The 15,060-nt window shown below is 45.8% G+C and overlaps 1 protein-coding gene across 2 annotated transcripts in view; it reads right to left on the reverse strand.

Annotated features, from left to right (window-relative positions):
- DBF4B (DBF4 zinc finger B) overlaps positions 1-15,060 on the reverse strand; it is a 43,793-nt gene that overhangs the window by 8,569 nt on the left and 20,164 nt on the right. For both annotated transcript variants that reach the window (XM_040436491.1, XM_040436492.1), the window contains exons 4-9: positions 14,510-14,644; positions 13,775-13,828; positions 13,530-13,590; positions 12,680-12,735; positions 12,461-12,497; positions 12,196-12,241 (exon numbers count right to left, since the gene is read on the reverse strand). In XM_040436491.1, coding sequence (XP_040292425.1) covers positions 12,196-12,241; positions 12,461-12,497; positions 12,680-12,735; positions 13,530-13,590; positions 13,775-13,828; positions 14,510-14,644 — 389 coding nt within the window. The remainder of the gene's footprint in view (positions 1-12,195; positions 12,242-12,460; positions 12,498-12,679; positions 12,736-13,529; positions 13,591-13,774; positions 13,829-14,509; positions 14,645-15,060) is intronic.

Genomic DNA, 15,060 nt, shown 5'->3' on the forward strand with positions numbered 1-15,060 from the left:
ACATGTGACAGAAGTATTGCAGAAGTTATTGTAACTGATAATCAGTTCCATATCCCTTAGGCCTCGTGCACACGACTGTTGTGCGTTTTGCAGTCCGCAAATTGCGGATCCGCCAAACACAGAAGGCGTCCGTGTGCGTTCCGCAATTTGCGGAACGGCACAGACAGCCATTGATATAACTACCTATTCTTGTCCCCAAAAATGGACAAGAATAGGACAGGTTTTTTTAAATCAGTGTATTTTTTTATTGTCGAGCAAATTGCAGCAAAATTACAAATCAGCAAGTAGCATTTGTTGACACAAAGTGCATCAATATTACAATATCTATTCGTTTTTGTCTTCATTACGCTGCATGCTTGACATTATTTTTTCCCCCCATTTTCAATACACCCCCACCCCAAAACAAAAAGTGCATTGCATTGTCTAGTACAGTATTGCATTATATTGCATTGTGCGGCGAGACGGCCAACCCAACATCACACGATATCCTATCATTGCTAACAGAGCATATCCTATATTTCTCCACAAGTATGGGGCAATCCACGGATTCAAGCTCTATCGCTCAGCGATCCAACACAGCATAATGTGGTCTATAGCGTGTGAGCAGGATTACTGCAATCTACCTAATCCAGACATTTGATCTCCGATACATTCTTCTGCTGGCGCCCTTGAGACTAATCTTGGATCAGACACCCAACCCCCCCACACAGACATAAACCTATTTGGACGTTTCCTCTTTAGATAGATAGCTCTCTCTCAACACAGAATAACGTTTCAGTCTGTTAACAAATTCCCGTCTCGTGGGAGGGTCAGGTGCAATCCAATGTCTAGCTATTAATATACGTGCTTGAAAGAGCATTCTTTGTATACAAAGAAATATATCATTACCCTGGACCTCCACATCCAATTGACCCAAGAGACACATTTTAGGGTTACATGGTATATCTATCTGCGTAACTTGCTTAATTGGCTCCACTATCTCCTTCCAAAATTTTTCAAGTTTAGGGCACGTCCAAAACATGTGTATTAAGGATGCATTTTCCATTGCACACCAAGGACATGAGTCAGGCCGAAGGCCTATCTTATACATAAAAACAGGGGTTTTGTACACCCTGTGTAGTAAGTATAATTGTGACAGACGCTGTGCTTCATTGAGAGTCAAAGAGGGCGTTAGGGACAGTGTATCCTTCCATTGTTCCTGAGTAATATGTCCTACTTCAGCCTCCCATTTATCCTTAACCGGAAGGGTCTCTGAAGGAGAAATGATGCCATTAATATATGTCTGTATAACAAGGAAATCAACCCCTTCGCATTGCCCTTGCTTAATAACTGTTGCATAATTGTTGGCGTAGCTAAAACCTTCGCACTCCCCGCAAACTGCGCTTGATATGCGTGCCTCAATTGCAAAAATTGATAGAACGCCGATTGCGGGAGTGCAAATTCACTTTGTAGCTGTGCAAAGGATTTCCTATTACCATACTCCTGGATATGGTTTAGCCTGACAACACCCTTTTTTCCCTCCCCCCCCCAAGGAGAAAACCCCTCTAGTCTAAATATCTCCGGAAGCTTTGGGTTTCGCCACAAAGGCGCATGTCCATAGAGTCCAGTAAGGCCAATAATATCTTTAGGCTACATTCACACGTCCGTATTTTTCTACATCCCGATTTTCGGTCCGTTTTTTGCGGATCCGTTGTTCCTGAAAATGTTTCCGTATGTCATCCGTTTTTTGCGGATCCGCAAAAACGGAAACATGTGAAAACTCAAATCCGACAGTATATTCTAACACAGAGGCGTTCCCATGGTGATGGGGACGCTTCTAGTTAGACTATACTGAGAACGGTGTCCATGACTGCCCCCTGCTGCCTGGCAGCACCCGATCTCTTACAGGGGGCTGTGATCCGCACAATTATTGTGCGAATCATAGCCCCCTGTGAGAGATCAGGTGCTGCCAGGCAGGAGGGGGCAGACCCCCCTCCCTCCCCAGTATTAAATGTGCCCAGTGCGGCCTCACCTCTCCCCCCCCCCATCATCGGTGGCCAGTGCGGATTCCCAGTATTAATAAATGTGCCCAGTGCGGTCTCACCTCTCCCCCCCCCCCCCCCAATCATTGGTGGCAGTGCGGATTCCCAGTATTAATAAATGTGCCCAGTGCGGCCTCACCTCCCCCCCCCCCCCATCATTGGTGGCAGCGGAGAATACCGATCGGAGTCCCAGTTTAAATCGCTGGGGCTCCGATCGGTTACCATGGCAGCAAAGACGCTATTGCAGTCTTGGCTGCCATGGTTACTTAGCAATAAATACAAGCATTATACTTACCTGCGACTGCGAGCTGCGATGTCTGACCGGCCGGGAGCTCCTCCTACTTGTAAGTGAAAGGTCTGTGCGGCGCATTGCTTTTAGCACAGACCTGTCACTTACAAGTAGGAGGAGCTCCCGGCCGGACACACATCGCAGCTCGCAGTCGCAGGTAAGTATAATGCTTGTATTTATTGCTAAGTAACCATGGCAGCCAAGACTGCAATAGCGTCTTTGCTGCCATGGTAACCGATCGGAGCCCCAGCGATTTAAACTGGGACTCCGATCGGTATTCTCCGCTGCCACCAATGATGGGGGGGGGGGGGGGGGGGGGAAGAGAGGTGAGACCGCACTGGGCACATTTATTAATACTGGGAATCCGCACTGCCACCGATGATGGGGGGGGGGGGAGAGGTGAGACCGCACTGGGCACATTTATTATTACTGGGAATCCGCACTGGCCACCAATGATGGGGGGGCGGGGGGATGAGGTGAGACCGCACTGGGCACATTTATTATTACTGGGAATCCGCACTGGCCACCGATGATGGGGGGGGGGGGAGAGGTGAGGCCGGACTGGGCACATTTAATACTGGGGAGGGAGGGGGGTCTGCCCCCTGCTGCCTGGCAGCCCCTGATCTCTTATAGGGGGCTATGATATGCACAATTAACCCCTCAGGCGCAGCACCTGAGGGGTTAATTGTGCAGATCACAGCCCCCTGTAAGAGATCGGGTGCTGCCAGGCAGCAGGGGGCAGTCATGTACACCGTTCTCAGTATATTCTAACTAGAAGCGTCCCCATCACCATGGGAACGCCTCTGTTAGAATATACTGTCGGATCTGAGTTTTTCACGAAGTGAAAAATCAGATCTGTAGAAAACTTACTGGGAATCCGCACTGCCGCACTGGCCACCAATGAATATAGAGGGAGGGGGGCACATTTAATACTGGGGAGGAAGCCTAATTTCCAGGAACGGAATCCGCATAAAACGGATGACATACGAATGTCTTCCGTTTTTTGCGGACCCATTGACTTTGTATTGGTCCAGGATCCGATTTTTCAGGACAAGAATAGGACATGTTTTATATTTAAACGGACATGCGGAACGGAACAACGGAAACGGACAGCACACATTGTGCTGTCCGATTTTTCAGGACCCATTGAAAATGAATGGGTCCAGATCTGGTCCTGAAAAAACGGAACAGATCAGGAAAGAAAAAACGGACGTGTGAATGGACCCTTAAATTTGGACCAGATCGTACACATTAGGGACACCGTGGGTAAATCCCCAACACCTTGTACTCTCCCTATTTCAGGTACACCGATTGGTATGTCTTGCTTTCCCACATAAGATACTATATGTGCTGAGGGCCCTCCTTCCATACTATGCCCCCAACCCTTTAAGTGTTGCAATTGGGCAGCTACATAATACAGCCAGGGATTTGGTACGGACAGACCTCCATCCTCCTTACCTCTCTGCAATGTCTCCAGTTTTATTCTAGGTTGCTTTTTCTTCCATATAAGTGATCGGAAAATGCCTTGAATTTTATAGAATAACCTTTGGGGAACCCAAACAGGTGAGTTGTGTAGGAGATATAGCAGTTGGGGCATCAGGATCATCTTAATCAAATTGCATCTCCCCACCACTAAAAGTGGGAGCTTGGACCAGGCGGAGACCTTATCCAGAAATTTAGTTAACAGGGGGTCTATATTAAGTTTAACATAGTCCGCAACTCTTGATGCAATCAGGACACCAAGATATTTAAATTTATCGACAATTTGTAATTGAATCTTTGACCAATTCATATGGAGAGGGAGCGTATCAAGTGGAAGTATCACAGATTTATCCCAGTTGATACGTAACCCCGATCGGAGGCCAAATTCAGTAATATGTTGCATTACCGGATGGATCGACCGCTCCAAGTCACCAATGTACAAAAGCAGGTCATCTGCGTATAGGGAGACTCATTCTTCATGAGGATCCAAAGGAAGCCCCGTCCAATCCGGTGACGCACGCAGTGTACGCGCTAACGGTTCAATGGCCACTGCAAATAGGAGTGGGGACAGAGGACACCCCTGTCTAGTCCCACGATACAACGAGAATTGCGGACTAAGCTTTCCATTTGCTCTAACTCTGGCCAGCGGGGACCTATATAAAAGTTTCACCCCGGATGAGAATCCTGGGCCAAACCCCATAATTTTCATGGTTTCCCATAGATAGTCCCACTCGACGCTGTCAAAGCTGTCCCACTTGCCGTTGAAGATTAAGGAAAAGCCTCCTTAAGTTGATAGACATGCTTTTATCAGGCATAAATCCTGATTGGTCATCATGTATTAAAGTATTAATAACCCTGTTTAGGCGAATGGACAATATTTTTGCCAACATTTTTACATCTACAGGGAGGAAGGAGATGGGCCTGTAGGACTCCAGAAACGTCCGATCCTTACCATGTTTTGGAATGACCACTACCACAGCCTCTCTCATGGAGACCGGCAGTAGTCCCTCCCTGAAAGTGTCATTAAACACGTCAAGAAGTTTCGGCAGGATATCATCCGGGCATCTTTTATAAAATTCACTAGGTAATCCGTCAAATCCTGGGGCCTTTTCGTTAGAGAAAGACCCAAGTGCCATTCTAAGCTCCTCTAATTCTATAAGTTCATCTAAATAATGTGCCGATTCCGACGATATATTCCGCTGCACAAACATGGCAAGAAATGACCTAATATTTCTAATATCCAACGTAAGTTTAGAGGAATATAAGTCCCTATAATAGGAATGGAATTTGTGAAGAACGACAGTCATCCGTCGACAAGATTCCCCCTGTCGTTCGGATAGCCAGTATCCTAGAAGATCCGGACTGTGAGCGAACTATTCTAGCCAATAAACTGCTTGCACTCTCCCCCGCTTCAAAATACACTGCTCAAAAAAATAAAGGGAACACAAAAATAACACATCCTAGATCTGAATTAATTAAATATTCTTCTGAAATACTTTGTTCTTTACATAGTTGAATGTGCTGACAACAAAATCACACAAAAATAAAAAAATGGAAATCTAATTTTTCAACCCATGGAGGTCTGGATTTGGAGTCACACTCAAAATTAAAGTGGAAAAACACACTACAGGCTGATCCAACTTTGATGTAATGTCCTTAAAACAAGTCAAAATGAGGCTCAGTAGTGTGTGTGGCCTCCACGTGCCTGTATGACCTCCCTACAACGCCTGTGCATGCTCCTGATGAGGTGGCGGACGGTCTCCTGAGGGATCTCCTCCTAGACCTGGACTACAGCATCTGCCAACTCCTGGACAGTCTGTCGTGCAACGTGACGGTGGATAGAGCGAAACATGATGTCCCAGATGTGCTCAATTGGATTCAGGTCTGGGGAACGGGCGGGCCGGTCCATAGCATCAATGCCTTCGTCTTGCAGGAACTGCTGACACACTCCAGCCACATGAGGTCTAGCATTGTCTTGCATTAGGAGGAACCCAGGGCCAACCGCACCAGCATATGGTCTCACAAGGGGTCTGAGGTTCTCATCTCGGTACCTAATGGCAGTCAGGCTACCTCTGGCGAGCACATGGAGGGCTGTGCGGCCCTCCAAAGAAATGCCACCCCACACCATTATTGACCCAATGCCAAACCGGTCATGCTGGAGGATGTTGCAGGCAGCAGAACGTTCTCCACGGCGTCTCCAGACTCTGCCAAGTCTGTCACATGTGCTCAGTGTGAACCTGCTTTCATCTGTGAAGAGCACAGGGCGCCAGTGGCGAATTTGCCAATCTTGGTGTTCTCTGGCAAATGCCAAACGTCCTGCACGGTGTTGGGCTGTAAGCACAACCCCCACCTGTGGACGTCGGGCCCTCATATCACCCTCATGGAGTCTGTTTCTGACCGTTTGAGCAGACACATGCACATTTGTGGCCTGCTGGAGGTCATTTTGCAGGGCTCTGGCAGTGCTCCTCCGGTTCCTTCTTGCACAAAGGCGGAGGTAGCGGTCCTGCTGCTGGGTTGTTGCCCTCCTACGGCCTCCTCCACGTCTCCTGATGTATTGGCCTGTCTCCTGGTAGCGCCTCCATGCTCTGGACACTACGCTGACAGACACAGCAAACCTTCTTGCCACAGCTCGCATTGATGTGCCATCCTGGATAAGCTGCACTACCTGAGCCACTTGTGTGGGTTGTAGACTTCGTCTCATGCTACCACTAGAGTGAAAGCACCGCCAGCATTCAAAAGTGACCAAAACATCAGCCAGGAAGTATAGGAACTGAGAAGTGGTCTGTGATCACCACCTGCAGAACCACTTTTTTATTGGGGGTGTCTTGCTAATTGCCTATAATTTCCACCTGTTGTCTATCCCATTTGCACAACAGCATGTGAAATTGATTGTCACTCAGTGTTGCTTCCTAAGTGGACAGTTTGATTTCACAGAAGTGTGATTGACTTGGAGTTACATTGTGTTGTTTAAGTGTTCCCTTTATTTTTTTGAGCAGTGTATTTCTGGCACATAAGAGAGTTTATATAGTCTGCAATTTGAGTAAAATGATCCTTTAGTTTATCATGTGCCTCCTTCCACTGCAATTCCCTTTGAGGTGAGGGGTGTCGTATATATTCTGCTTCAAAAATTTTCACTTCCCTCTGCAGGGTATCTGTAAGCTCCCTAGTAGCAGATTTCTTCCTCTTTATATTAAAAAAATTAAGACCCCGGACATACGCCTTCATGGCGTCCCAGACAGTCCCAACAAATGCCGAGAAATCAGAAAAAAATCCTTAATCTTTTCCGTAATTGGATCCCCACTATCAAGGAGGTCTATCCAAAACGGATTAAGCTTCCAGATATAGGGACCCCCATTTTTACTAAAAAAATGCAATTCCACTCGAAGCGCAGAATGGTCCGACAGACTACGCAGTAAGTACTGAATGTGCGATCTAAGAGGTAACAGTTCCAAGGATCCAACAACCAAAACAATCCTGGAAAGTGAGCCATGCGCCGGAGAAAACAGGAGTATTCACGAACATCCGGATGTCAAACTCTCCAAAGATCATGGAGATCCAGCTCCCTCAACAATTTGGCCAGTGAAGTCTCCCGTACCTCTCCAGAGAGAGGGCTGTATTGGAATTTATCCAACACAGGGTCTAAATATTTGTTAAAATCCCCTAGCATAAGTACTGGAACTATCGGACCCTTAGATACAATAGTCATGACTTGCTTTATCACCCGACATGAATACGGCGGAGGTATATATAGAGAAACAAGGAAAAATTGGTCTATTGTATATAGAGCAGTGAAGGCAGACAAATCTACCTTCAGGATCTATAACAGAGGTATAGCATTCAAAAGGTGTGGTTCTATGGATCAGGAAACTGATCCCTCTAGCATGAGTAGAGAATGTGGAATGATAGGAGTAAGAGATCCACGGCTTGTGTAGAAGATTTCTATTTTGTGCAGACAAATGCGTCTCCAAGAGACATAATATGGCAGGTTGATGTTGTTGAACTGCCGTGAAGATAGCTTGTCTTTTGACACGGTCTCTTACCCCCCTAACATTCCACACCAGTACCTGCATTTTACCCGACATTATGTTTCAACATGGTAATAATAGGCAGCATGTGCCATATATCATGATGGACGAAGTCCGCACTAAACGCTAATGTATGTAAGTAGGCCGTCTCACCGCACCCTTTTCCCCAATATGACAGCACTTGACCACAATAGAACAATGCACAGAACAATAAAACTGCAACAAACAAAGTGAAGACAATACACTGCGTGCAGAATTATTAGGCAAATTAGTATTTTGACCACATCATCCTCTTTATGCATGTTGTCTTACTCCAAGCTGTATAGGCTCGAAAGCCTACTACCAATTAAGCATATTAGTTGATGTGCATCTCTGTAATGAGAAGGGGTGTGGTCTAATGACCAACACCCTATATTAGGTGTGCATAATTATTAGGCAACTTCCTTTCCTTTGGCAAAATGGGTCAAAGGAAGGACTTGACAGGCTCAGAAAAGTCAAAAATAGTGAGATATCTTGCAGAGGGATGCAGCACTCTTAAAATTGCAAAGCTTCTGAAGCGTGATCATCGAACAATCAAGCGTTTCATTCAAAATAGTCAACAGGGTCGCAAGAAGCGTGTGGAAAAACCAAGGCGCAAAATAACTGCCCATGAACTGAGAAAAGTCAAGCGTGCAGCTGCCAAGATGCCACTTGCCACCAGTTTGGCCATATTTCAGAGCTGCAACATCACTGGAGTGCCCAAAAGCACAAGGTGTGCAATACTCAGAGACATGGCCAAGGTAAGAAAGGCTGAAAGATGACCACCACTGAACAAGACACACAAGCTGAAACGTCAAGACTGGGCCAAGGAATATCTCAAGACTGATTTTTCTAAGGTTTTATGGACTGATGAAATGAGAGTGAGTCTTGATGGGCTAGATGGATGGGCCCGTGGCTGGATTGGTAAAGGGCAGAGAGCTCCAGTCCGACTCAGACGCCAGCAAGGTGGAGGTGGAGTACTGGTTTGGGCTGGTATCATCAAAGATGAGCTTGTGGGGCCTTTTCGGGTTGAGGATGGAGTCAAGCTCAACTCCCAGTCCTACTGCCAGTTTCTGGAAGACACCTTCTTCAAGCAGTGGTACAGGAAGAAGTCTGCATCCTTCAAGAAAAACATGATTTTCATGCAGGACAATGCTCCATCACACGTGTCCAAGTACTCCACAGCGTGGCTGGCAAGAAAGGGTATAAAAGAAGAAAATCTAATGACATGGCCTCCTTGTTCACCTGATCTGAACCCCATTGAGAACCTGTGGTCCATCATCAAATGTGAGATTTACAAGGAGGGAAAACAGTACACCTCTCTGAACAGTGTCTGGGAGGCTGTGGTTGCTGCTGCACGCAATGTTGATGGTGAACAGATCAAAACACTGACAGAATCCATGGATGGCAGGCTTTTGAGTGTCCTTGCAAAGAAAGGTGGCTATATTGGTCACCGATTTGTTTTTGTTTTTGAATGTCAGAAATGTATATTTGTGAATGTTGAGATGTTATATTGGTTTCACTGGTAAAAATAAATAATTGAAATGGGTATATATTTGTTTTTTGTTAAGTTGCCTAATAATTATGCACAGTAATAGTCACCTGCACACACAGATATCCCCCTAAAATAGCTAAAACTAAAAACTACTTCCAAAAATATTCAGCTTTGATATTAATGAGTTTTTTGGGTTCATTGAGAACATGGTTGTTGTATAATAATAAAATTAATCCTTAAAAATACAACTTGCCTAATAATTCTGCACTCCCTGTATATCCGCTAGGTAGGAGATATGAGGCTCAAAATATTCCTGGAGCTAGCATTTATAATCGGGTGCATTCAGTAAAGATACTATAGTGAAAAGATTCTGGAATAGACAAGAGTCCCGAGCTTAGCATCTCAAATATAGTCATAAGACCGAGACACACGTAATATATGATCAGCTTATTAATGATACAAGCTGGTCCAAATGCTTCCGGGCCTGTATGTATGGCAATATAATAATGGCAAAGTGAAACGTCCCAACAAGAACAGTCACCCCATTAGAAGAGTAATAGAACGCATGAATGGAACAGAATACAAAATATACTCAGCAACCAAACATCTGAAGAGCGAGGACAGTCAGGACGACATCTTTTGCAATCTTCAATAACCCCGATCGTCAGTCCAGATCTTCAGTAGAAGCATTATGTAGATCCTGTTGATCCAACCAGGTGGAGGCGTCTTCTGGTGACTTAAAGAAATGTGTTTTTTCCTCCCACAATTACTCGCAGCTTTGAGGGATACAACATGGAGTATTGCACATTTCGGATCCGCATACATCTTTTGACCTCCAGGAATATGGCTCGTCGCCACTGGACTTCCGCTGAGAAATCCGGGAATATAGAAATTTTATTGCCATCAATAGTAAGATCCAGCAAATCTCATGCTTTATGCAGGATGACATCGCGGTCTCGGAAGTGAAGGATCCTGAGTAGTACAGGCCGGTGAGGCGCCAGTGGTGGAGGACGAAATGGTACCAGATGTGCCCTCTCAATGGCAAACAATGGGGATAAGGCCTGAGCACCAAATTTTTCTTTAAACCAATTTTCAAAAAACACTGGGGCGTCAGCCCCTTCGGCTCTTTCCGGCACCCCGACCAGCCTGAGATTATTCCGCCGAGACCTGTTCTCAAGGTCCTCCGCTTTATTAATGAGGAGGGTGATGTTATGTATGTGTTTAGCCATGTCCCTTTTTACAGGAGGAATTTGGTCTTCCAAGTCACCCATGCGGTGTTCCACTTCTGCTACCCTCTCATTGGACTTTCGTAAAGGGAGTCTGTCACCTCCATATGGCCATATACAGTGCTTACATGGCTCTGTAGCAAACCTATACAGGATTGTAACGGTATCTTTGTTCTTTTCTTTAGACTTGCACAAACAGGAAAAATGAAGTTTAATTCATATGCAAATGAGCACTCAGAAGTACCCAGGGGCGGCGTTCAGTGTGTAGGTGCCCAGGCTGCTCTGCCAGCCTCTTCCTTTGCCCTATCGATGAGGCAAGAGACTTGGAGGGCGGGCAAAGGCTGGGGAGGAGTAAAGTGAGAAGAAGGCAGAGCAGCCTGGGCACCTACACACTAAACGCCGCCCCTGGGCACTTGCGAGTGCTCATTTGCATATGAATTAAACTTAGTTTTTCCTGCTTGTGCAAGTCTAAAGAAAAGAACAAAGGTACCGTGACAATCCTGTATAGGTGTGCTACAGAGCCATGTAAGCACTGTATATGGCCATATGGAGGTGACAGACTCCCTTTAAGATCTTGCCGTATAAAAGTCAAATTTTCCTAGAGGGAGCCTATAGAAGTATGCAGAGAGGCCAGTGCAGTGTTGCACCGCCGCATATATATCTTTAGCCGTGGGATCAGTCCCCTGGGAGATATCAGGAAGTGCCTGCTTTTGCAGAGGGGTTACCTGCCTTGAAAGTGGGGCCTTGTGTATTTCATCACTGGCCTGTTTCACCACTAGATCATCCTCCCCCACATTACCTTTAGTGTGGTCTGGAGCCACAGGGTCAAGGAGAACTGTCTGAAGCTCACCTGCTCCAGAGCCGGTCGCCAGCAGGCTCTCCTCAGTCCGAGGAGTTCTGTGAAATTTCTCTAGGCGGGCCGCTGCGTCTGCTGCTCTGGCCGCGGCGCCAACTTTTTTCACCGCCGGCATGCCCGGGCCCTCTCTGCTCTCCTCCTTCTTACCCGCACGGGTCATTGCAGGAATCCACCTACGGAGTGTCGGGGTATCTCCTCTGCCACCAGCCTGCCGAACGTGTGTCTCCAGCCTCAGGATAATCGCACTGTCGCTCAGGAGCATGCATCCTCTCACATCGCTAGCCAGGCCACACCCAAGGACAGGTTATATTTTTTTGCCAACAGCTCCACGGAACGGAGCAACAGATGCGGACAGCACATGGAGTGCTGTCCGCATCTTTTGCGGCCCCATTAAAGTGAATGGGTCCACATCCAAGCCGCAAAAACTGCGGCTCGGGTGCGGTCCAAAACAACGGTCGTGTGCATGAGGCTTTAAGGGGTATAGCATGAATTTTTACAAACCCATTCAGAATATACCAGATGTATGTAAAAGCTGCAGAAATGTCTGCAGCAAATCTCCTCTGCGTGCACACACATTTAGTGTAGTCAGAACCCCTTCGTTATCTGCGTACAATGCTCTGTTCCACATCACATTAGGTACCTCTACCAACACAGTGCACTATGGGCGAACAGACCACTGGACACAGGTAATAGAGGGGTTCTGACTACACACAGGGAATATTAATTTCAATCTGTTCTGTAAAAGGTTAGCTTATACACAACATGGAAGACATGATCACCCACCGGCTCTGGTCCTCGATCTTCAGGAAAGGGCTTTTCAGTTTACCAACTGTGAAACATGTAAGAAGAAAATGTCATCATTACAAGACTTTAAAAGAAAAGCCCAGCATAGTGAAGAGCGGTATCCTCTGCGGCACCAAGGCTGACACCGGTTGCAGGCAAGCTGGGTTTCTGAAGTGCTACATAATGAATTATTACGAGGATAAAACGCCTTTTATATCTGCAGTTCCTCTTGAAGGGAAGGGGCAAATCATGCACAAGCACTTACCTTTTAGTTTCTTCCCTGCACCACCAGCTCCTTTACCCTAAAATACATAATAATAAATATACCCAAAACTGATATATAAAACCAATTACAAGAAAATCAGGAGCTGCCCATATCAAAAATTTTATTAATTACTATGGGCAGCCAAAATTGCCCTTTTTCCCATCCTTAAGTCAACCAAACTGTTTAGCGAATACAATAATCCAATGTCACATAGCTTACATCAGTGGGCCCGTCAGCTTGCCTTTGTGTGGAATACTCAAGATATTTCAGCACCTCTGGGAATAAAACTGGTTAAGGAGAGCAGCGGAAGAAACAGGCACATACTATCTTTATACTTCATCTCCACTATGGCTTTTTGGCAGAAGCAGATGGCACCATCTACAGGCTGCAAGGAGGTACTACGTTACTAAAGATTGATGACCTTGTATTTTTGTCCACGTCTTTACGGGGCTAGTTTCACACTAGCATTACAAGTCTGAACACAACGCGTTTGTCCAGCCGTATGCATATTTGCTGCCTAGCGGCCGGATCTCATTGTAGTCAATGAGGCCAGCGAGCATTGCAGTAACATCCGACCATGCTGAACCCAGAGAACTCTGGCAAGCTGTTCTCTGCCAGAGCAGCCTGCTGGAGACCGGTAAATAAGCCTTACAGTTCATGAGAATCATTTAAACGCTATTATTTATATCACAGCATGTTCTACATTGCACGTTTTTCAGTTAGACCTGGCCCTGTAGAAATTAATGGAACTTGCGTTAAAAACAGAAGGCATCCAGATGAAATTTATTTTTCCACTGATAGTTGCTAAGAGATTTTCAGTGTTATGTGGTTTTTCTTCATGATCGTGAAAAACACCAGAAACTGCATTTGCGCAGAAAATACTGAAACAATGAGCGCAATCGCACACAAAACTAATTCAACTTGCGTTCAAAACCTCCAGTTTGTCCCAGAACAGATTCACACAAGTGTTACGGGATTGTGTCTGCAAGAGCCCTAAAACTTCCATTGTAGCTCCTGATCATTGACAATTCTAAACAGAAAGTCCCAAACTGATTTACAAAAAGGATACCGTCCACGTGGAGGACACAGACTCCCCAAGAGCGGGCGCTGGAAAGTATGCTGCTGCACTCCTGAGAAGGAAGGGGGAGAAACCGTAACTTAGAAGAGCATAGACACAGCAAAGTAACAATGTAATAAGAGCAAATTAGGTCACAGCTCAGGTAAAATGACATATGAGTAGTACATGAAAGTACAGAAGACTGGAAAGAAGTAGAATAAGAGTAGGATGGGGTAAAACCCTCAAAATAATTATACCTGGGTCTGCACAACTTTCTTCAGCAGCTGCTTTCCCCGGCTGAATGGCGTTTTCTATAAGACAGGGTAGAAAACAATGAGCAGGAGACCTGGAATCTATGAAATGTCCTAGGTAGGAGAACCAGCAGAAGCGGAATTGTCCCTTCGTCTGACTCCTTCAGTCTTTTCCAAAATGTGTCGGAAACAGCAAATAAGGTAACTTATATTATATGGAGAACATCTGCACCTGTTCCCTGCATTCAAAAACTGCCACCCCATGGCTTACACTGGTCTGCATCCCAGGCTGTGTGGCGTTCTGGTCCCAACATAGAGGCTGATGGAGGGTCATGTGACCTGATGCTTCCGTCAGTGGCCGCCTTTCAACCGCACTCCCTATGTGCTGTTCAATGGAGGCTAAGGATGGACAGATCGGATAACATGACCAGTCATTGGCAGCCATGTTGAGACCAGTATGCTGCATAGCCATGGAAGATTAGTAAATACAAATCGGAAAAATGCTTTAAAAGACGGGAACCAGTGCGTTTGGTCTCCAATTATTAGTAAGTTACATAATGTGTGGTTTATAGCACATTTTGGCAAAGAATGAAAGAGTGGCCAACCCATGTAAGCCCTATAAAATGCTGGTATTACAAAACAGCATGCTTGAGATCGACAGCTTCTTATTCATGTAGATGCAACAGTTAGATGTTGCAGAAACGCAGGAAAGAAAACCACAATGTGTGAACAAGGCCTGACCTCAATTTTCTCCGCAGTGGGATGCTGGGCGATGCCCCCTTTTCTATCCTTGGATTCTCCATTAGCCACGTCTGCAGGTTTTCTGCTCCCAGTCACCATGTAATTGACATCTTTGCTCAGGAAGCTCTCAATAACCTTGAAGAGAGAGACGTAGGGACACATTTAGGCTACGTCTACACGACGACATTTGTCGCGCGACATTTTGTTGCACTAATGTCGCGCGACAATTTTTATAATGGCAGTCTATGGTGTCGCACTGCAACATGCTGCGACGCAACAGTCGCAGAAAATACATTCGAGATGGATTTTTCTGCGACTGTTGCGTCACAGTATGTTGAATGTTGCAGTGCGACACCATAGACTGCCATTATAAAATTGTCGCGCGACATTCTTGCAACAAAATGTTGCGCTACAAATGTTGCAGTGTAGTTGTGCCCTGTCGTGCGAAAAATGTCGTCGTGTAGACGTAGCCTTACTAATGCGGTGTAATACTTACCCAGAGTAAGCAGTGGTGCAAGCTATGCAATTTAGTGCTCTTCTTTTATTTACAT

This window comes from Bufo bufo, chromosome 6, assembly GCF_905171765.1.
Source record: "Bufo bufo chromosome 6, aBufBuf1.1, whole genome shotgun sequence".
Taxonomy (NCBI): Eukaryota; Metazoa; Chordata; class Amphibia; order Anura; family Bufonidae; genus Bufo; species Bufo bufo.